The following is a 22,441-nucleotide window of genomic DNA, read 5'->3' as shown; positions in this document are numbered from 1 at the left end:
ACACGATGTGAAGGGTGCGGCAGGTAGAACCGACAGAATGGTACCGAATCAGATGACGTCCCGACGAAGCTGCACGTGACCTTATCGATAAACCATCCAACGCTACCTCGCCGACGACGATCTAGAAACTTTCGAAGGTTGCAGCTGCATCCACCCACTTGTCCCACGCACCTCTCCCTCTCCCATGTTAACCTCTCTCTTTCACCCCGATCCTACCCAGAATTCCAACAATTAACTCGACAGAGCGTCGCCACGGCCGGCCAAGATGTCGGCCATCTACAACCTTGAACCGCAGCCGACTGCGTCCGTCATCCTCCACACCACCCTAGGCGACATCTCTGTCGAGCTCTTTGCCAAGCAAACACCACTCACCTGCCGAAACTTCCTCCAGCTTGCCCTCGATGGCTACTACGATAATACAATCTTCCATAGGCTCGTGCCGGGCTTCATTCTCCAGGGCGGTGACCCAACGGGGACCGGCAATGGCGGCGAGTCCATCTACGATGGCGGCGCATTCAGCGGCGAGCTGGACCCCTGGCCAATGGATGAGCGACGCGGTCTCAACGCCGGTCCGACGGGCATCGGGTTCAAGGACGAGTTTCACTCACGGCTGAAATGGAACCGGCGCGGGCAGCTGGGCATGGCGAACGAAAGTCGTCCCGATACGAACGGTAGCCAGTTCTTCTTCACACTCGATCAGGCAGACGAACTCAATAACAAGAACACGCTGTTCGGGCGGGTAGCTGGCGACACGATATACAATTTAGCGAAGATGGGCGAGGGGGAAGTCACTCCGGGCACGGACCGGCCGACGTACCCTGTCAAGATTACAAACGTGGAGATTCTCGTCAACCCCTTCGATGATATGGTGAAGAGGTCAAGGGTTGCGACCCAGGCGCCCAAGACTGTGGTCATTGAAAAGAAAAAGAAGAGGAAAGGCGGGAAGCAGCTCTTGAGCTTCGGGGACGATGAGGGCGATGCCGAGGAGGTTCCGGTTTTGAAGAAGACCAAGTTCGACACGAGAATAGTAATGGATGTGGATGAGGAAGAGGAACCGGCCGTGAAGAAGTCGACCAAATCTAAATCGAAAGGCAAGGCAAAGGAGGAAGCGCCGGAACCTCCGCCACGAGACGAGCCAGAGCCCGAACCCGCTGAGGAGAAGCGGACGGCACCGCCAAAGGAAATGTCATCAGAGAAGAAGAGCGCCATTCCTATCCGACTTCAGGATTCTCCGTCGCCAGAGCCCGAGGTTCGCGACACCAAGACGGCTCTCGAGAAGACAAATGAGGAGATTGCCGCTCTTAAGGCCTCGATGAAGCGGAGCTTTCATTCCGAACCGGTCAAGGAGACCAAGAAATCTGCACTGGAAAGCATGATTCCCGAGACGTCAATCCGGGGGAGGAGGAGAAGGCCCGGCGGTAACACGACTAGCCGTGAAGACCAACAAGCTCTCGATTTCTTGAAAGCTTTCAAGTCGAAGTTGGATCAGGCGCCGCCGGAGGAGGCTCCGGAGAAGGGAGACGGACCCACCTCTGCAGCCGAGGAGGGAGAGCGCAAGGAGGACAAGGTGGCCGACGAGGAAGCGGAACTTTGTGATCTTCACTTTATTGCCGATTGCCAGAGTTGCAAGGCGTGGGATCAGGCCGCCAAGGAAGACAGCGACGACGAAGGGTGGATGTCACGGGCTCTCAGCTTTAAAGCGGATAAGCTGGGTAAGGATCTCAGCTATCGCAAAAAGGCTGAGGAGGAGCTGGTGGTGATTGATCCCAGGGAAAAGGCCAGGACACTGCAAGAGGAGAAGAAGGCATCGCGAGAGGCCCGGAGCGGAAACTCCGGACGGGAATGGGATCAGGCACGGAATGCAAAGATGGCCAGAGCTTCGGCTCTTGCGGGCAGAGGTGCAAGGTAGTTTTTCTGAGAAAATATCAGGGTATCTGTAGGTACCCTCGACAGGAACAAGGGTTTTGAATGCGACTCTGTAGGGCGGGACAATGATGGGCCAGTTAAAACCAATGATACCCCTGAAATTCGAAGCAAAGATGCGAGAATCAAAGTTTTGGAGAGCCGTTGGTAGTTATTTGTTTCCACGATGCTATTCAGACGAAGAAAAATTGGCAGTTGGGGAATGGGCCGTGCTTGAAGAGCTGAGATCGAAGAATAAGCTAGGAATCGGAGTAAAATGACGTTGGTAAGGTACCTTACCTTTGAAGAGTGTACGGATAAGGGGCCAGCTCCCCGCCTGGTCCCCACACGCGTCATCGAGATGGCCTCGAGGGAGACGGCGGGAAACGCCGAGGAGGCAAGCGGCAGTTCGGCCGAGCCCAGAACCCTTGTTATACTGTATTTGGTAAATCTGGGTGGGAAGTGCAGACATCGCATTCGGAAGATGCTATGAGAATTGATGCTTTGACAGCTGGTGCCAGGATGGCGGGGTGTTTTATTGTTCACCTCAGTTTTGAGTATGATGATATGTACTCCGTAGGTACCGCTGCCAATGGGCTCCAACACATTTCCTTTCACAGGTGACATCGTGACAGTGTCGGTGAGGATCGAGATGAGGGTGATTGCTGATTGGGCCGGACGATCTGTCCCGTGTTCAAGGGACCTCATCCTGACCCGTCCGTCCCAGTCGAGGACCCCCGAACGACCACGGTTCCCGTTATGAATTGTTGTTTGGACGGGGCTCCTTGACGGTCCCAGGCCCCAGTGGCCGGTGGCCGGTGGTGGGCTGGTGTTTGCAGTTCTTCTTCCTTCAGGGGTCTCCACTCGGGTGACGGGGTCTTCTGCGTAAACTCTGAGCCTCTGGATCCTCAGTTTCTCGTGGTCTCAGTCCCGCATGGCTGATAATGATAATACAACAACGATATTGTTCCCCCGGTCCAGACACCAGGCAGCTTCAAATCTGACCTTAATTCTTCTAGACTCTTTGAGCCTGTGGTCCCTTCTTACTCGGACAAGAAACGGCCTTGTCATTTTTCCTTCAACCCTCTTTTCTTTTTCTTTTTTGTGAGGTGCATGTCACGAACTGGTCTCAATTGCTACCTAAGCACACGCACATACCTAACTTGGAGAGACAACCCCTTCTCATCCAATTAGCCTCTTTTAAAACATTCACATTAACCCACAGTACACGACGTGGTAGCGACATCATCCCCCCCACCACGCACCTTGGAAGAGGACGAAGGAAAAAAAAAAGTGAGAGACGCGCTACGTCTGCAGCAGCCAGCCAGCAAACTGCAGTCAGCAGCAACACCGCCGCCATCAAACGTGCAACGACCAAAGCACACAACCTTGAACCGTCAAGTCGAGCCAAGCACCAAACCCGCTGACGCCTGACGCCTCACCGTAAGGTACCGTCATCTGAATGTGCCTTACCTAACACAGCGAACACTCACCTTTTTTTTTTCCTTACCAGAAAAAAAGAAGCGGTAATCTCTGCTATCATTCAGAGCTTTCGCAGCATCCTCCGCGACCGAGACAATCGCACCCTTGCGCCGAAACCCAAGCCCGACCTATCGCGACAAGGGCTTCTTTGCCGGCCCATAGTTGGAATTGTTGTTGTCGGCTTTTTTCTTATTTCCTCTCTCACACAATAGACTTCCTTTGCGAAAGCTTCTCCAACAGCTTTTGGCGATTGACTCAGGCTTCCCCCTCCTCCAGCCTGCCCTTTCAGCACTTTGGACATAGAGAGAGAGGTCCCCCCCCAGGCATCACGACCCAACGACCGACCCCGAACGTATATAGAACCACGAGATCCGTATCCTCATTTCACCATCCTTCTTTCAGTCACCGCGCTTTTCCACGCCCGACAACTTTTCGGCTTCTCGCAGACCGTGGGAGTTTTTTGCGCATGCGACAGGCGATTATCCGATTAGTCTGTACTATCCCGACCGATCCATCCGCCGCCGCTGCCGCTGCTCTTCGCTTCTCGACACCGCTGTGAAAAAGCAAAACGAGGAGGTGGTTTTTTCCTGGCTTGCTCTCGGCGACTACTGGTACACAGGCTGCCCACAGCTTTCAACCCGCAACCCACCAAACGCGGCCGCCGCGAAAAGATTCAAACGACCCTCACCGAAGCAGGCGACCCCCGCGTCAGCCTATCACGTCCGCCTCAAAGGCGCCGCATCAGCCGGCGACCTGGCCGATTGAACTCTCCCAACGGGCCACACAACTCGTCTTCACCCGAACCAACAAACCCCCCAACGAAGGCGCATGCACATTCCCATGTCTTCGAACCCTCGAAAGCGACCAGCGCCAGGAACGATACCCACCATGCCGATGCCACAGGTCGGACAGTCATTTCCCAGTCCGCCCGGCGATCAGTTCTTGCGATGGGGAGGGGCAGCGGACGCTGCTACGGGCCTTGTGGACGGAACAGGGGCCCAGGCCGTCAACTCGTACGGCCTCGTCCCCGGTCAGCAGCAGCAACAGCAGCAGCAGACGCCGCAGCAATTCGTGCAGCCCACACCAAGCCCCAACAATGCCGTCGCGCGGAGGCAGATGAACAGAGCACTCGTCCCGACAGGTGCGAGGCAAAACTTCGACTCGTCCAGCGACCCTTGGTCCTTTGTCGGCGAAGACTCTGCGCTCCTGCAGCAGCAACAAGCAAACGGAAACATGGCCGAGACCGACAACGTCGAAATCCTGGAGGAGATGGCTCGCAAAGCCATGAGGGAGGCGCAGCAGAAGCGGAAGCAGATTCCACCGTTTGTGCAGAAGCTGAGCAGGTAAGCTAGGTTCCCGTACCTCCAAAGTGACGAGAAGGCGTATTTTGTTGGCAGTAGGTTTTTTTTTCGTACCCATACTAATGATACACAGTTTCCTCGACGACGATAAGAATTCTGAGCTCATTCGGTGGTCGGAGAAGGGCGACTCATTCATCGTCCTCGACGAGGATGAATTCGCGAAGAAGCTAATTCCCGACCTGTTCAAGCACAACAACTATGCTTCCTTTGTACGACAGCTCAACATGTACGGCTTCCACAAGCGGGTCGGCTTGTCGGATAACTCGATGCGTGCAAGCGAACGGAAGAACAAGAGCCCAAGCGAGTACTCGAATCCCTTCTTCCGACGAGGGCACCCGAACCTGCTCTGGCTCATTAACAAACCAAAGAGCGGCAACAAGGGCAAAAAGGGCGCCAAGAATGCAGAAGTCGAGGGTGATAGCGAGGAGGATGCCGTCAACATTGACGACGGCGTGACACAGGGCTTTAGTACCGCCAGTGCACCCGCCAGCAAAGCCCTGCCGCCATCGGGCGACATGCCGATACAGAAGAAGGAGATGACGTTGATTCGGGAAGAGTTGGCCAAGGTGCGCGAGCAGCAGAGGATGATCATGACGGCGATCCAGCGGATCCAGCAAGACAACACGGCGTTATATCAGCAGGCTGTCGTCTTCCAGAGCCAGCACGACCGTCATCAAAACTCCATCAACGCCATCCTGAACTTCTTGGCCAACGTGTTTAGAAAGACACTCGAGGACCAAGCAGGCCCTCAGAGCGTAAACGACCTTCTCGCGAGCATCATCCCGAACGGCAACAGCTCCAGCTCGGTACCTCAGGGAAGCGTCGTGGATCTGGGCGACTACGTGCAAGCACAAACCTCGGCAGGAAACAACATCAATATCCCAAAGCGCCGGCAAGCGTTGCTGCCGCCCATTCCCAACGGTCGCGCGAATACGGTATCGCCGTCACCAGCTAGCGGCTCCGCGACGCCTCAGCCGTACAACCGCGAGATGGGCACCGTCACAGAACTGTTTGACACATCACCCGGCGACCACACATCACCAACCAACTATCTAGCCCAAGAGCTCGAGTCGAATCCCCATGAGAGCATGATGAAGATTATCCATGACACAAATGCCAACAACTCATCTGGCATCGATCTCCCCCACGTCGTCAACAATACCCCCGTCACAATGAGCAACGACCAACGCAACAAGATGCTGAACGCCATGGCCGGTCGATCGTCCGCAACACCCTCGACCAACGCTCCGCAGTCCTCCAAGCCTTCAATGTCCGCCTCACCCAATCCGCCAGCTCCCTCCGTGACCGCCACTCCCGATACACCGCCGCCCATGCCCGCCGCACCCGGCCTCTCCCTCTCGCCCATCATGGGCTCCGCCGCGCCGCCACCTTCACTACAGCAAATCAACTTCAACCAAGAGGACCTCGCCGCGCTACACCGGATGCAGGAGGAGCAAGCCGCGAAGCTGGACCACCTCTCCAGCATGCTCGGACCGCTCAGCCCTTCGGGTCGCATACCCGGCATCGACGAGAACGGCAACGTGAACGGCTACTTTGACGGCGACCTCGACATTGACCAGTTCCTGAACCCGGATGCGTTCCAGGGCGACAACGCGTACCCTGGCGTCAACTTCAACGGTGACGGGAACGACTTCAACTTTACCCTCGACGGCTCGGCTCCGAATAACGGAGGGGGCAACAATAACGTCAATGGCACACCGAGCTCCACCGGGACTGAAGAGGTTCCGCGGGATAGCTTCGATGGGATCACTGACAGCCCCGACCGCGGTAACAAACGCAGACGTGTGGGTTGAGGATGATGCATGACTTAAAGGGGGGTTACCCTCTTTTCACGACTTTCTTTTTAGCAGCACCATAGGTGGTGCAACGGTCTTGATCATCAAATTATCCGAGGATGAGAAGAATGCCGCAGAGGGCGTCTCTCTGTTCTTCTTCTTCTCTATGGAAGGCGGCGGTTTTCTTCGAAATAACTTGTGCGTGGACAAAAAAGAGCATGATATCCAAAAATTGCTTATTGCTTTCTCTGTCTCTCCCTCTCTCTTCCCCTATGTTGAATGAGGTTGGGAAATTAGGGACTGGGTGGGATGGGACGGGTGTGTGTTCTCTTGCTTCGGGGAAGGACTCGGGGGTTTCCCCCCCATGATTTGAGGTGGCAAAGGTGGCAAAGTCTTTTGATTTTAGGAATTTGAAAGCTACGATTGAGCAAAATTCCTAGGATGGATGGGATGAGATGGGATGGTTCTTCTTTTCTGTAAGGTAGAATAGAAACTTCGCCGCTTACGGGTGTGGTGGTGATCTCAATGCTACTCTTGATGAACAAGTAAATAATTACCTTGACGTGTGACGGCGGCAGGGTTGAAGTTGATTTACAGATGTTATGGTGAGGGTTGGCCCTTTACCACCGTAGGGGGCAAGGGAAGCGGTTCTCATGATGTCCCTCCGATTTGCACCAGCGGCACTTGGGGTTCTCGTCGCATTCACATAGTGTCTACCACGTTCATACTTACTACAGATCTTATTAGACCTGTCAGATCCCATCCAGTATTGGTCTTGGCATTGCGGGCAAAGTGGTATTGAAGAACATGTGGTTGATCTTGTCCGCTCCGGATACCTTGGAGCTACCATCGGGGGCTTTACCCATTCCTTGGTACAACCTTTTTGATGCCTGGAAGGAGCTTGGATAGTCCCTTTGAACCGGGGCTTCGGTGTCGATCACTCATTGTCCCTCGAACACGTGCGAGCGAGTAAGCAGTGTCGAGAGAAGTCTGTGATTGAAATGGCATCCGGTCATTGCCGACATATGGTTTTGCGCGAAGCCTTCACACATGGTCAAGTTTGCGGGAAACAATCTTGCCAGTCTCGATGGAAACGAGAATGGAATCTATCCCATCTACTCGTCGAATCCAAATTCAGAGACGGCATGGTCGAAGGCTCTTGGTGCTGCTGAGGTCTCTTCGGACAATGACTTGAGCCATACTATCTTCTTCGCATCGAAGACTTTCCCTATAGGGGAGCGTTACCCAAACTTCGCGGACTTCACCGACGTTCGAGGCTTGCTTGCCGGTGTCAGGGTCGAGTCGATGGACAGAGACATTAACAAGAGCATCCTGAAGATCACGGAGGCGATCTGTGAGACCGGCACGACAGAAGTGGCGTTACGCGACACGGATCGCGCACAAGGTCCTCGACGGCTTTCCCGACATGGACAGGAAGCCGAGCATCATCTCGACATCGGCCCATGCCATCACGAGACAATGGGTAGATGACATTGCCAGAATGCATCCTGGATGGATGATCATCACCGATCGTGGCGACACTTCAGACAACATTAATGTCCTGAGAAAAAAAAGGATGATTGGGTTGACAATTGGCCGCCAATGCTTCAATGGGTGTGGTCCAAGCGGATAGATGACGAAGGCAACGACCCCCGCAGAGTCATCTTGATCATGACCTACAGGTCATGGGCCAGAAAGACTCTGGTGACCAAAGAAGAGAATGACAAAGTAACATACTCCTCGTCCTTCACCTCGCAAAGCCGTGACTTTGAGGTCTTGATCTGCGATGAGGCTCGTCGTCTCAAGGAGCGATCAACGGTATCGTTCAAGGCCGTGTCTCTGATCGCAGCGAGCAGAGTTCTACTCCTCACCGCCACGCCTTATCTAAATGAACCCAAGGTATGTCTCCAATCTCCGCCGTGTTTCACTCCAGCACACTGTCTAATCGGTAATTCATTCAGGATTATCTGGCACTTGCCGAAATCATTTGGACTTGCCGGCACCAAATCCTCGACCAAGAGGAGCGAGACTTCCTTCTCGAGTCGGAGAAGAAGGGGTATGGACAGTTCGCAAGTACCGTCAAATCCTTCTGTCAAGATGAGAACACTCACCGGACTCTGCGAAGTCTCGCTTCGAAGCCCGAGATAGTGAAGGCTTTGATTCACAACTCGACCGAGAAGCAGAGCTGGGAGGCTGGGTTCCATCATTTCAGCTCAGTTGCTATCCTGCGCCGATCAGCTAGCTCCGCAATCTTCCGAATGAAAGGCAAAGAACATCCCGTCAGCTTGACATCCGTTTTGCCTCGATTGAGACCATCGTCCGTCTCCATTGACTTCGAGACGAAACTCAAGTCCAAAATAGAATACAGCATGCTGTATTTGTATACGTAAGTTACTTTTGACTGAATGTTTCTAGTGATCTGGACTGGTGCTGACCTGGTTCACCAGTGAATTGATTTTGGATCACGAGCAATGGGTGAAGCAAAATGGTCCCCAAAGCAAGATTCTACCTCCGACTAGCAGCCATTACTGGGGTCTGGAACAAGTTGCAAGCAGTTGGCCGGCGTTTCAACTCTCTCTCAGGCTCAGGAATGTTGGATCAAGCGCCCTGAGCATCAACGTTGAAAAAAATGAGACGAGCAAAGATTAACCTTACCAACCTCAGCCCGCTGGTAATGGAAATTTATGATTCACGCCCAGTTACCGCCTACCAGCTCTTGTTTCTAGCCGTTCGGGGTAGCCCGCAGATCCAAGAACTTCTTTCCCTTCTTTGCAACAAGGTCTTACGACCAGTGGAAGGCAACGGCAACATGACGAAGGTGCTTGTCACTTTACAGAACCCATTTTTTGGCATTCTACACCGAGCAAGTGTTGAAACTTCTCAGAGTTCCTACCGCCGTTCGGTATGGTAACATGGATCCGGAGACAGATATCGAAGTAATCCGAAGCTTCCGTTCCCAGGAGCCAGGTTCAGTACAAGTGCTGTTACAGCCTTACACCTGCGGAAGAGAAGGGATAAACTTGGACGGGCCTTGCCAATTTGTGTTCGTTATTGAGCCAGCCTACAGCGGTCCAATTGAAGACCAGACCACCGCGAGAGTTCATAGGGTAAGCCAAACATCTCCTCGTGCTTCACGCTGTCGCTGACATTTGATATCCTAGGCAAGTATCGAGCACTCGATAACAGTCATTCGGTGCTTTACCACGAACTCTTTCCATGAGTACAAGCTCTACAAGCAGCTCAGAAAACGTGTAAGCGATCTCTGCGCTCGTTTCTCTAAGGAGCAGTCTCTATCCCGAGCGGGCCTCGACAGATCGATAGCGATGGACCCTGCGGAACCCGATAGTAATCGGCAAGTGGTTCCTATCAACAGGTAGCAGAACGTGTTGCCGCATCGCCAATGCGGAGACTGTCGTCAAGCAAGTTGGACCCTCCTGAGACCGGGGAAACGTTGCGGCGCAGTCGTTGCAGGAGGGATTATCATCTTTGGGTTAGGCTTGGATGCTTTGTATAGCAGTCCCCGTCAGTTTGCTTTACACCTCCACCACCAATTACCCCCCCACCCTCCCCTGGCCATTTTATTTCATGTTACATCCTGCACTATGAAATCAACACAGTGAATACGCCCATGACACGTTAAAGAGATTTTTTACAGAAAGGAATTTGAGGTCCGACAGGGAAGCAGGTGTAAGCCAGTTCAAGACGAAATGAACAACTGACATCTAATCCACGCTTTATGTGCTCCAAGTAGGTACATACATCAGCAAACCCAAGGAAACACCCTTATGCCTATCTGACCAGTATCTCACATTCCTTTTCTTGCGTAACTGCTCTGTTTTCTAAGCTTGGCTCCCCTCTGCAATAGCTGTTAGTCGAAAGCGTTCATAGTATATACGACAGGGAAGGTATTGTAGAGAAAAGGGATTCATCCTTACCATGTACAAGATATACGGCAAAGGCACAAACGCAACAGCGAAAATGGCCAGAATCATACTCGACCCGAGCACGTCGAACCGGTAATACATGGGCGGGATGAACAGCGGGAACGTAGCCCCGCACATGGCATTGAACAGCTCATTCCCAGCCAAGACGGAACTGACGTGATCCGGGTACGACTCGGCAAGGTAATTCAGAATCGAGATGTAGAGCAGCAACCCACCCGCCGTGAAAAGCGACGACCCGACAATGGGAACCAGGTAACTTATCTCGGGCCGCGCCGTCCACCCAAACCAGACCAAACTGGCCGGGATGAAGAGGCAGCCGACCATGGCCGGGTGGAGGTGCTTTTCCGGCTCGATGTTTCCCTCGCGGTCAAACTGCGGCTCGATGCGTTTGCGGTAGTACAGAAAGAATGGCGGGATGGTGAGCAGGACACCGACGATGAGACCTAGCAGCGCGATGCCCTGTTTGCCCGTGCCAAAGTGGTATACTTCCCCGTAGGCTGACGGTAGGGCCTCGAACCAGATGTACATCAGCCCGTAGGCGAAGGCACTGTACAGGTTCAGAAAGAAGACGGCCGGCTCGGTGAGGACCAAGGTGAAGGGCCGGACAAGGTGTGCTTTAAAGACTTCCGTGCCGGCGGTGTAATCCGCGCGCAGCTGCGCCTCGCAGACGAAACCCGGGTCGCCCGTCACTTTCCGCAAACGCATGGCGCGTCGATACAAGATGTTATCGGCGCTCGTCTCCGGCAGGAAGAAGATGAGCACGACGAGAATACAGGCGGCTAACCAAGACACGATCCAAGCGGACCAGGTCCAGCCCTTGAGCTCGACGGCGAAGCCGCCGACGATGGGCCCGAGAGTGGGACCGGAGATGCCAATGAGACAAAAAGAAGCCATGGCGTAGGTGTGTTTGCGGGAGACGAACATGTCGTCCAGGATGCCGGCGGCGGAGCCGAGGACGGGGGAGCCGAAGAAGCCCGCGAGGAAGCGGAAGCCGAGGAGCATGCCGATGGAGGTGGCGAGGGCGACGGGGATCTGGGCGAGGCCGAAGATTGTGAGGGCGGGTATGTAGATTTGGTTGCGGCCGATCTGGGGAATCTCGGAGAGGGGGCTCCAGACCATCTTTGCGTTCTTGTCAGTACAGGTAAGGTAGATGAGAATAAGGGGTAATCGAGTGTAGACTCACCGGTCCAAGACCGTAGCCCAGGACAAAGACTGTAAGTCCTAGGAGGGCGACGACCTCCGAGACGCCGAATTGCTGGCGGACGCCGTGGGTGCCGACGGTGTAGATTGATGCGCCTGCGTAGACGGCGATGACGAGGAGGCAGATGTGGAAGCTGACGATGGCTTTCTTCATGACGGACCAGTTTCTCGGGTTCTGTGGTATTGGACCCTTAGCTACGATGTCCCAAAGGTGAGAGTGAAAAAGGGGGTTGCGATCTTTGTTACCTCTGGGTCGTTTGGCAAGAACTCGACGAGATGAAGACCTCTTCTATTCTCGATACCATACTTTTCCCACGTCGTACGGCTGATTGTTTGGTTGCCCAGAATCTCGCTATCTGACTTCTCAGAGTCTAGTGAAAATGCTCGAACTTCGGTGTGTCTTGAAGCGTATGAGAGTCTTCAGTTCAAGATAGGCCGCGTGTTAGCATACCACCTTTGCTCTTACATGTGAACTTGTAACTGACCCTGAGCCCGACCGATCATAGCCATTTTCCGTATATCTCTGACGAATCAAGGGGTGTCTCTCGTCAAAGTATTGGAACGCCGGATGCCTGGCCCTGGTGACGGCTCGTATGACGTGCCATGCCCAGGTGTCTCGAACGATCTCGTTGAAGGTCATGTTGTAGAGTTCGAATCCAGGGTTCGATTGGTGTGAACCTGGAACAAGACTCGTTTGCTAGGAATCCAACGACAGGTCGATCCTCTATATGAAGATAATGAGAGTGAACAGTAACGAATTCGAGTCGGTGGTCCGTCAAGTTTCAACTTTCTGAATTGTCGAGATGACCGTCATCGTCCTAAGCAACGAACAATGTAAGATTTCTTCTTTCTTGATAGCCCAAGGATTGTAGATGGCCGCGGGCTGCCGACACAAACGCACTGATTTTCGCCTCCTTGTCGAGAAGAAGTGAAGTTGTGGGAGCCGTTGGGAACTCGTTTCGCTGTCCTCCGGGGGGAGGCACACGGTCCCCCCTCCTCTACTTGCCCGGATACGTTCAGCGTGAAACTTTGCAAACTGAGTTGCGCAAATGTGGTGAGTCGGAGAGGTGTGGCATGGCTGAGCGGTAGGGGCTGGACCCAAGGTAATGGACAATGCACTTCCTATAGCGGTCAATTGGTTCGAGCATCCTCCCAGACTTCCGGGCGGCGCGTTCCCGGCTCGAGTTCCCACTCATTTTTCGTCCCGTCCGGTCCCGCGGACTGGCCCACCTACCGGTATGGGGCCGTGTGCATCCCTCCCCCTGGCGACTATGGCCAGTACTTGGCCTGGGCCGGGATTGTTTCTATGCATTTGACGTCATTGAAACAAATTGATCTAATCATCGCACAGTTAGAGCGAGGAAGACATTGGCGGGGTGACTGTCGCTGAGCAGTGTAAATGTGTTCAACATATCAAGTAAGTAGGTATGCCAGAAGCTCTCGAAACCATCTAGCAATCATGTTGCTCACTGTCAAGCTGAACTCAACATCCTTGGATACAGTTCGCCATTATCTCGAATGCTGTACTTGATTTCGTGTTCTCAAGGTTGGTACAAGACAGGAAAGTCTCGTCGAGGCAAACAACCTTGTATCAACTGAAGTTGAAATCAAAGCGTTCGCAACAGAGTTATAAGTTGACTGTCACTCGTTAAGTGGGGGGCGGCTTTCATGCGCGCACCTACTGGTAAGTACCTTGGTCCGCGGCAGCAGCTTGAGTCGGCACCCGGAGCTCAATGCACCGATGCCGGGGGGCCCAATGAAGTGGTCCACCACATAACTTTAAACATGCAGTCGCATACGGAGTACATCCAGCATGTATCCAGCTGAGAGCTAGCTTTGCGCCGTCAACAACACCAGACGACCACACAACAATTCGAGTTCGCGATCGAGACCACCAGACAAATCTCCAACATGTCCGTCACATTACATACGAATCTCGGCGACCTGAAGATCGAAGTCTTCTGCGAGAGCGTACCAAAAACAGCAGAGGTAAAAAGGACCCCTTCCCAATCATCCCAAGACTTTCCCTTCGAATCCCACCCGCGGCCGCTCACTCACCACCCTCAATCGTATCGCGAGACGCTCTACCCAAAGGATGACTAACCAACCCCCTCTCACAGAACTTCCTCGCCCTCTGCGCATCACACTACTACGACGCCTCCCCCTTCCACCGCCTCATCCCAAAATTCATGGCCCAGACCGGCGGGCCGGCTCACCCGTCGCCCCCGGACAACCCAAAGGGCGGCCGCTCCATCTGGGGCGGCGTCTTCGAGGACGAGATCCGGCCGGCCCTCAAGCACGGCGCGCGCGGCGTCGTGTCCATGGCCAACAAGGGGCCCGGCACGAACGGCTCGCAGTTTTTTGTCCTGTTTGACAAGGCGCCGCACCTGGACGGGCTCAACACCGTCTTTGGGCGCATCATCGGGGACGATAGCACCGTCACGCTGGGCAAGATTGAGGCGGTCGAGGTGGATCGGAAGAACCGGCCCAAGGAGCCGGTCGTGATTGAGAGGGTTACTGTCCATGCGAATCCGCTTGCTGGGTGAGACTGGGGATGATCCGTTGGAGGTCGTGAGGGGCTATGAGGAAGGGAGGTTTCGTGGATGGCTCCGTGGGTGGGAGAAAGGATGGATGTGGGGGAAGAATTCCCTGAAAAGCTACGATACCCGTACGTCAAAACGGTTCAAGACTGTCCTGACGGCACACAATGTTTAAATGAAAAGAAAGGCTTGCTTCATCTAACCCTTGCCCAGCCGGCTGAGTGTAACTGTTGTATCCTACCAAGCAATGGTGTGGTGTTTCAAGCCATGTTCAAGCCGTGGGAGGCGTGAGGATGTGGAGAGACCAGACCGTGGCGTTGGTACTTGCGAGTCTCCTGTGTTCGTCCGTGTCGCTCTGATCACGATGCCTCTAAGAGGTTCCCCTAGAGTCTCTATAATATCATTCTCCAAGAGAAGACTTTCGTCAATGATGTTGGAACTTGGCGCCCAAAGCGGTTGGTCTCCATGGCAAGGAAAGCGAGGCTTTCTCTAGAAACTTTGTAACTTCATGCCCCATCTGATTCCAGGTAATAAGGGAAGACATCGGAACACAGCTTCTAGGGAGAAAAAAGGCCCCCATGAAAGCGCGAGAAGACGCGCTGGGTGCGAAAGCAATGTGTCTTCAAATCATAATGAATACAAACCGCTTTCAGCTTTCTGGCAGATCGGACCAGCCATGCAAAACTCTCCGTTCAACTTAGCTTAAACGTAATATAGGTTCCCTACCTATCTCATCACATCAAGCACCAATCCACACAACATCAGTAGAAAAGACATTAGTACTTAGGCAAAAATATGAAGAATGAAGTTTCATAATTCGCCTTCGCTCTAAGCTACCATGGCAAAAATCTGCGAGGCACACCTACACAGCCAATTCAGGGCTAGGTATACAACTCGAACCCCCCATAATGCAAAAAAAGATGTGGAAAACAAGGTAACAACAGAACCACCCAAACTCCGCCTATGCGAAGATACGGCCAGAGTGAGTAATGAGATCGCCAAAAAAGGGGGACACCAAAGGGGAATGACGAGAAGAAACAAAAGTGTGTTTGACATATCCTCCATACGGGGTCATTGACACCATAACACATGTGTATGACCATTCATTTATAACAAAAAAAACCCAACTGCCCGCTGCTTCTTCATCTTCATGGCGCCGGCGGCGCAGCAGCAGCAGCAGCAGCCTTCTCCGCCTCAGCCGCCTCAGCCTCCGCTCCCGCCTCTCCTTCCTCTTCCTCTTCTTCTTCCTCTTCTTCGACTTCTTCGTATTCAACCTCCTCTTCCTCCTCCCCCTCGCCCTCCTCCGTAACAATGCCATTCTGCCTCTCCCAGACCTGCCTCCGAATCATGTCGTCCTTGGCCTTCCTCGCCCGCTCCACCTCCTCAAAGCCGCCGGACTTCTTTAGCTTCCCCTCCTCGACAAAGTTGGACAGCTCCCTCTGCAGCTCGTTCCCCTTGCGGCCCTCGAGCTCCTTCTGCCTCAGCTTCTCCGCGCGTTCGATGGCTTCGAGACGGTTCTCGTGATTCGGCTGGAGCGCCCTCACCTCGCCGAGGACACCATCCTTGGCCGCGTTCGGGTCGAGACTGTTGCCGATGCCGTTCAGGCCCTTGGAGAAGTTGCGGGCGCTGCCGGCGCTGGCGCCCGTCCCGTTATCTTTTAGCTGCTCCTTGGTAGCCTGCTCGACGAGCGCAAAGGTCTCGGACGCCTTCTCCAGGTCATCCTGCAAATCGATCATGAGATCCTCCATAAGGCGCAGCTCATCACGGCCCTTGCACACGTCCTCAAGCTCCTTCTCCCAGATCTTGGTCCATATAGGCTTCTCTTCCTTCATGTAGTCCTCCACCTTCTTGAGCTCCTTGGAAAGCTTCGTGATATCCATGGCGACAGTCTCTAGTTGCCTAGGCAGAGGCCGCACACCACGGAGAACCACATCTTTGCGGAGGTCCTCAACCAGATCTTGCAGGTCGTCGACCTTTGTGACGAGCCGATCGGAATCTGTGTTGAGCTGCTCGCGACCCTTGGTGACGTACGCATGACCGGTTTCGCCATCAATGGTCGGTATCGAGGCCTTGACCACCGCCGCCTTGACATTGCTTGCCTTGCTGCGGATGGCTGACATTGAGCCTTGGATCTCCGACTGGAAGCTGGAGTAGGCCTGGCGCATGACAGCAAGGTCACGGCGCAGAGTCTGGATCTCGGTGATGTGTCCAGAAGCGAGCTTACGGCCGCCAGCAAGGCTTACTGACTTGGATCCATCAGCAGGCGCAGACACCGCCGGAGGGGCGGCAGCAAGCCGGGCCATCTCCGCAACCGCCTCTTGCTGACGTTCCGAAACTCGCTGGAGGGCCAGACCTTGGTCGTCTTGGTTCTGCTTCACATCCTGTACTATCTTCTTCAGTTGTCCAATGCCCTCATCGATATGGCGCTTTACTTCATCGAGTGGCTCGACATTCAAAACCAACACCGTTCGATCCTTGATATCTGACAGATCTTCGAGCTCGTGCCTAACCCCTGATACGGGGTCTTGAATGTATATCTCTGGAAGATCAGCACCATTGGAGTGTGTGTTCCAAGAGAACTTTTCGATAAACGCCAGTTGAAGGCGTCCAATCGAGAGCTCGCTGTACCCCTCAGGTAGCACAAACTTCTTGACTTTGGACTTGTATTGCAGGAACAAAGTGAGTTCTGTGGTCAAGGGCGGAGACTGCTCGTGAAGAAAACTGGCGTCGCGCTTCTTCTCCGGGGTCTTGATCCCTGATGAGACCTTGGGTTCATCTTTACGCGGTGGATCGGGCTTGCCATCATCGTCGTCGGGTGACATTATAGGGAGATCATCGCTCATAGGGCCTTTCAGTGTAGCGCTGGGTTTAGGGTACTTGTCTTCCGGCGTTTGTATCGTTGGGCTTTCGGGCCTGCCTGCCGACAGCTCCGCTGCGGCCTCGGCACGACTCGGTGCAGGAGAGGTATCTAGTTGCGGCTGTTTCGAGGCCCGGTTTTGGCGGAGCGTCTCTCGGGTCTGAACAGCACGCAGAGACTCCCGGACTTCGCCCCGGCCACGGTTCGGTATCGGGGAGTTTTGTGATGGCAGCATGGGCACGCCATTCATGGCGCTGCCTAGGTGCTTAGATATTTGATACTGCGAGTAACGCCGGGAAGCTCTTCTCTCCAGATCACCTCCCTTCTGCAAAGCCGCAAATGCGCTTGATTGCTGCTTTGGAGGAGGCGGTGGCGGCGGGAACGAGTCAACGTTGACTTCTCCAGACGGCGCAGAGGGCATCGTCGCCTCATCGCCGGGGTAAGGAGGCATGACGGGTATGTTTTGCATCGTCGTGCTAGACATGGAAGACTGCTCCGAGTTGACGGAACCTCGCGACTGGTCTCTCGGGGGCAGGTGTCGACGGCTTGGAGAGGTGCTTGTCGGGGCGGCACCGGCAGATTGGGAGGATTCCCTCTGAGCGTCTGGTCGATAGCCATTCTGAATGCCCTCCTCCAACAGATTCGTCAACCCCGTGTTCCCACTGCCGATCGTGCTCGTGCTCGTCGTCCTCTCCGGCGCATTAGCTGAACCCCCGCTTTCCCTGTCTCGTGGTTGTTTTTGCCGCAACTTTTGCTGTTTGCGCTTCAGGCCATGTAGCAGGTTGATAATGATATCCCGAATTCGTGGAAGGTATTTCTCCAAGCTTTCGGTGCTCGCTTCTTGGCTCAAGGTAGACTCTAGTATGCTTCGTAGCAGTTCGGGAACGTTGCCCAGGTCGGAGGTGTCCACGTTGATGGCAGTGAAGGCTCGGCATGCCATGTTGAACTCGTATCCTAGTCTAACGTACACATCGGAAACCTGACCGTCGGTAGCTTGGCCGCGCGACCATTGTGTGAGGGTTTCCAGGAGTTGTTTGGTTGCGACTAGCAAGTGAGTAACGCTCTTCTCAATTTGCGATAAGGGCATGGCTGAGCTGCTGCTGGTAGAATTCTGTGGATTGAAACTCGGTCAGCTGCTGACATACAAGAACAGTGGTGGCAGAGGCTCAAGGACTCGTTGCGCAGTCATCGTATCTGGTGGAAGCTCGAGGGTGGCTTCCCGGATGTTGGAATGCGTAATCAGACTCACATTTGACCTCCGCATCCCATTTGGCGGGGCGGATCGGTTCGAGGCGTTGGAAGCTCTCGGCTGCATACCGGTACCCGGTGATATTGACCGGACGGGCACATTTGGTGGCGGCCCAGGTTCGGCACCTGGGGAGCGCCGTTGCATGCGCTGAGAAGGGGTCGGCGCCTGCATCGTAACTCAAGTCGGCGGGTTTTCTGTCCTTGCGATGATCTGGTCCACCTCTTCCTTGCGCTTCCCCAAACAGATTCTCCGAGATAAGGTACCCAAAAAGTTAAGCCGAGTGAGTCGGGAGAAGCGTGTGGAAATGGCTGGATCGGCTCGCAAACGTTTATTGAAGCAGAAAATTGAAGTTCATGCCACGGGAAGCAAAGACAGCAAAGAACGGACTCTGCGAAGCTGCTGCCGAGGTGTATGTGCGTACGTCGGGGCAATATGGTGAGCTTCGTCTCATTCGATGCCTAGTCCGAGGGCGAAGAGATCGATACGGCGAACGGTGGTCGGCGGTAGGGAAGCCGTCCGGTTCGGTACGAAGGGTGGGTGGGTGTTCTGTGGGCGAGATGGAAGCTGTAGAAGCAAGGGCTAAAACGCGTCCCGAAGAAGCGAGCGGAAGTTCTGCGATATAGGTGGTGGGTGAGACGTTATCGGGGACGCCGTCGATGGCGTTGTCGTCCGTAACAAGATGTGAGGCGCGCAGAATGTCGCAGATTGTGTTATTAGTAGCGAAACCTCAGGGAGGAAAAGTCGACAAGCCCAGGATCGGTTGCAGATGGTAGAGCGCAAAAAGGCATTGCAGAATGCAGAGCAGGGTGCACAGCAGGGTGCACAGCACAGCAATTAGGATGTGGAATTTCAGGTGAGGTATGTATGTACGAGGTACAAGTAGCAGCACGTATATGCAATGTCTAACCGTGTTCGGAAAGCGGAGAGGTCTCTGGCCGTATCCGTAGCTTTTTTTCGGCCCAAAGACCCAGAACTTCTACAGCCCAAAGATTGGAAAGGCCCCCAAGGCCAGGGGGACGGGACCGCACACTTTCCATGCTCTCAGAGGCCTTTTTTCTTCTTCAGTGTTCTCCTCTTTCTTTAACCTTGCCCTTTGGCTATTTCTATGCCCTGGTTCGCCGTCATCCCCCTCCCCCCAGTCAGAGAACGGAGTACCAAAGGTAAAGCATAAGGTACGGAGTACCTCGTGGCACGCGTGGCACGGTACTCGTCGGGTGTACTGTAAAGCGGCCCCCCCAGTCCAAGTCCGCTGCCCGTCACCTCATCCTGACAGTGGAGCGCTGACTGGACTCCTTCCACTGGCTCCTCGGTGGCTTGACACCCCGGTCAAGGATGAATCCATGGTGCACGTGCCCCGTTTACCAGCCACTCGACATACAACTCGGTACCACCCACCAGGGCACTCACCACTCACCACTCATCGTTCATCGCCACCACTCAACCACTATGTCAACCAGAACCAGGACTATCACACCCCTTGAGCCTGAAATTGCATACAACATCATGGATGAAACACTAACGAATGTTTCAAAACATTGATAGTCTGTGATGTTTGCTCTGCAGAGCGGGGTGCACTACGAACATCTCAAAGCTAGTCCTCATATCGTAAGGGAACATCTCAACTTCATCGCGATGGACGCCCACCTGATATGCACTACCTCGCATGTGCAAGATACAGGATGGAGAGAAGCGTCCGGGCGTTACTCCGGCTAGCTCCAGAACTGTACGGATAGATGCTCTTTCTTCAGACGCCCTGATGAGGTAAAAGCCAACGAAGCCACGGTCAGTGCATTCAAGCTTTCCATTTATCCTCCTGTCATTCGAGTCTACCAGACCACCAAAGAGTGACGGTGTGTTTGCTCAACGTCTAAACCCTGCGAGCCGTTGTCAGAGGAAAACGAGTCTGGTGTTTCAACCTTTTCCCTCCTGGCTGGGCTGTCCATGGCTCAGTCGCATCCTTACATCACCAGACTGCAACCATAGGGCCAATCCTCGAGTGGTTCGTTGTACTTTATTCTCCATGATCTACGCCACGAACCATTGAGCTCTTTCGAAATCTTGTGCTAGCAGTTGCATCCAGAGCTTGTCATTACTGGAATCCTGGCCACGTTTCTTGCGGTTGACAGGTCGTGACAGGGCACTGCGCCACTCGCCAAACTAGAAGATCACCTCGTCCTTTCCTCCCCCCCCCCCCCCCCCCCCCCCCCCCCCCCCCCTCCGCTTCCTTACACCCCGAGCCGCACCAGCAACATGACAAGGAACCTCACATACAACAACCACCCCTACCAAACCAACACACACTGTCAAGCACCCCCCCCCCCCCCCTTTCCCAGAGTCATGGGTTCCATTGGCACCAAGTGCGGAAAATAAAGCATGAACATGGGCTACAGGGACCTTAACCCGACTCCAAAACCTATCGTGCTTCGTTCCATACCTCACCGCATTCTACAAAAAGGAGCTCAGCCACACCTGCTTCCTACTAAGACGCCAGCATCCTTCGCATGAAAAAGAATGAGTGTACCATGGCACTCGCCAACGGATGCAACACCCACGGCGTCTCGAACTTGACATGCCTCGCTATCGACCTCGCGATGGTCGTCCGCGGCGAACCTTCAGTGAACATGAAGTCGTGCATGAGCTCGTCCGTCAGCCGCTGCACCTTTTCCATCCGGGGGAACATGTCCTTCTCAAACGCCTCGATCCTCTTATCTAGATATCTGGGTGCATCTGCACTTGCATCACTGCTCTCGGCGACGGCGCTGATGATGGCTTTGGCCAGCTTCATCGCATCCTCAAGCGCAACATTAACTCCCTCGCCAGCAAATGGCGTCATTAAGTGCGCCGCATCTCCAATGACTGTCACGCCGCGCCGGTGCGGCCAGGTGAAGCCCACGGGGAGCATATAAAGCGACCTAGGAGTGCACTCCCCCGCAGCCTTGATGATCGCCTCGGTGAGCTCCGGAGCCCAGTCCTGATATAAGACCAGAAGCGCCTTCTTGACTGCCTCGAGGTCGTGCGGATCATACCCGCAGACCTCGGGAGACGCCCAGTCCTCCCCGCCGCCGCCAGTGCTCGACGCATATATGCTCAGGCTGCCATCGCCCATCTGTTGAATCGAGAGACGCTTGCCGTCGCTGTTGGCAAAGACGCTACCCCTGTTGGCAAGCTTGTACACTTGAGGAGCCGTCTCGGCCGCGTTCGGGATGCTCATGCCGAATAACTTGATTCCCGTCCACAGAGGCTTGATATCCGGCGCCAGAAGCTTGCGAACCTTGCTCCACGCCCCGTCTGCGCCTACAACCAGATCGAAACCACCAATACTAATATGTCCAAACACAAGACTGCCGTCTTCTCTGACTTCCTTGAGTCGGTGACCCCATTTAATCATATCCGGCGGAAGAGACTCGGCAAGAATCTCACGCAACTTGGGCCGGTCAATCTCCGGACGCTCCTGTAGCGAGCTACCGAGCCCCGTCGCGGAATTGACGAACCACGGCTTGTTGTCCTTGTCGACGATGGCCATGTACTGGCCGTCGTACCGCGCGTGCTTGAGGAACTCGTCAAAGAGGCCTGCCTCCTTAAGCGCGGCCAGCCCGGTGTCTGTGTGTAGATCCAGACTCCCGCCCTGCGATCGAAAGTTTGGCGAGGCCTCGCTCTCGAAGACGGTCGCTTCGATCTTGGCGAGGTGTAAGAGGCGTGCGAGTAGACATCCTGGCGGGAGATTTGTCAGTTTGCACGCTGACTGGGCAGATCCGTATGAGCGTGGTCGTGGTGCAGTACGGATGTTTTAAAAATAAGCAGCTTACCTGCAGGTCCTGCTCCTATGATTGCTATCTTGGGATTTGACATGGCTGACAAGGGCTATCGGGTGAGTGATGACAGTTCAACTTCACGTAGTTGATGCTCTTAACTGATGGGTCCAATTAAAGATACTGGGGTAGACAACGCAAGTGCTCTGCTTAATTTGACAGGCTCGAAGTACTTATAACTCGTGTATTGAAGGTCTTGTTTGGCGAGGATAGCGCGGTACATTAGATTATCTCCCAAGGCAAGACAATCGGAAGGAAGTTCGCGTGGACAGAAGCGTGTTAAGTACATGCCACCGGATTA

At 54.2% G+C, this 22,441-nt stretch overlaps 7 protein-coding genes across 7 annotated transcripts; 4 read left to right on the top strand and 3 right to left on the bottom strand.

Moving 5' to 3' along the window:
- Positions 1 to 265: 265 nt before the first annotated feature.
- CLUP02_01354 (cyclophilin type peptidyl-prolyl cis-trans isomerase/CLD) lies at positions 266 to 1,909 on the top strand (the record flags this gene model as incomplete). Its single annotated transcript, XM_049280395.1, has 1 exon — positions 266 to 1,909. One exon carries the CDS (start codon positions 266 to 268, stop codon positions 1,907 to 1,909), a length of 1,644 nt encoding a protein of 547 aa, XP_049136352.1.
- Positions 1,910 to 4,224: 2,315 nt separating this feature from the next.
- On the top strand, positions 4,225 to 6,824 carry CLUP02_01353 (HSF-type DNA-binding protein; the record flags this gene model as incomplete). The annotated part of the gene is made up of 3 exons (XM_049280394.1): positions 4,225 to 4,727; positions 4,819 to 6,554; positions 6,625 to 6,824. 3 exons carry the CDS (start codon positions 4,225 to 4,227, stop codon positions 6,822 to 6,824), a joined length of 2,439 nt encoding a protein of 812 aa, XP_049136351.1.
- A 373-nt stretch (positions 6,825 to 7,197) lies between these two features.
- On the top strand, positions 7,198 to 10,181 carry CLUP02_01352 (uncharacterized protein; the record flags this gene model as incomplete). Its single annotated transcript, XM_049280393.1, has 13 exons — positions 7,198 to 7,250; positions 7,309 to 7,449; positions 7,512 to 7,533; positions 7,601 to 7,915; positions 7,947 to 8,099; positions 8,168 to 8,440; positions 8,503 to 8,927; positions 8,989 to 9,095; positions 9,154 to 9,443; positions 9,502 to 9,648; positions 9,703 to 9,792; positions 9,863 to 9,964; positions 10,056 to 10,181. The coding sequence occupies 13 exons, from the start codon at positions 7,198 to 7,200 to the stop codon at positions 10,179 to 10,181; spliced, it is 2,244 nt and encodes a 747-aa protein (XP_049136350.1).
- Positions 10,182 to 10,346: 165 nt separating this feature from the next.
- Positions 10,347 to 12,761, bottom strand: CLUP02_01351 (major facilitator superfamily transporter; the record flags this gene model as incomplete). The annotated part of the gene is made up of 7 exons (XM_049280392.1): positions 10,347 to 10,397; positions 10,477 to 11,604; positions 11,669 to 11,860; positions 11,932 to 12,103; positions 12,171 to 12,363; positions 12,587 to 12,647; positions 12,723 to 12,761. 7 exons carry the CDS (start codon positions 12,759 to 12,761, stop codon positions 10,347 to 10,349), a joined length of 1,836 nt encoding a protein of 611 aa, XP_049136349.1.
- A 592-nt stretch (positions 12,762 to 13,353) lies between these two features.
- CLUP02_01350 (cyclophilin type peptidyl-prolyl cis-trans isomerase/CLD) lies at positions 13,354 to 14,231 on the top strand (the record flags this gene model as incomplete). Its single annotated transcript, XM_049280391.1, has 3 exons — positions 13,354 to 13,369; positions 13,520 to 13,674; positions 13,806 to 14,231. 3 exons carry the CDS (start codon positions 13,354 to 13,356, stop codon positions 14,229 to 14,231), a joined length of 597 nt encoding a protein of 198 aa, XP_049136348.1.
- Positions 14,232 to 15,373: 1,142 nt separating this feature from the next.
- CLUP02_01349 (actin interacting protein 3) lies at positions 15,374 to 18,502 on the bottom strand (the record flags this gene model as incomplete). Its single annotated transcript, XM_049280390.1, has 2 exons — positions 15,374 to 18,193; positions 18,332 to 18,502. The coding sequence occupies 2 exons, from the start codon at positions 18,500 to 18,502 to the stop codon at positions 15,374 to 15,376; spliced, it is 2,991 nt and encodes a 996-aa protein (XP_049136347.1).
- Positions 18,503 to 20,810: 2,308 nt separating this feature from the next.
- On the bottom strand, positions 20,811 to 22,180 carry CLUP02_01348 (tetracycline resistance protein from transposon; the record flags this gene model as incomplete). The annotated part of the gene is made up of 2 exons (XM_049280389.1): positions 20,811 to 22,042; positions 22,138 to 22,180. The coding sequence occupies 2 exons, from the start codon at positions 22,178 to 22,180 to the stop codon at positions 20,811 to 20,813; spliced, it is 1,275 nt and encodes a 424-aa protein (XP_049136346.1).
- Positions 22,181 to 22,441: the final 261 nt, after the last annotated feature.

The sequence above is a fragment of the Colletotrichum lupini genome, chromosome 1, assembly GCF_023278565.1.
Source record: "Colletotrichum lupini chromosome 1, complete sequence".
NCBI classification, from domain to species: domain Eukaryota; kingdom Fungi; phylum Ascomycota; class Sordariomycetes; order Glomerellales; family Glomerellaceae; genus Colletotrichum; species Colletotrichum lupini.
Note: the sequence above shows the minus strand (reverse complement) of the source record. Positions and strands in the feature narration are given on the sequence as shown.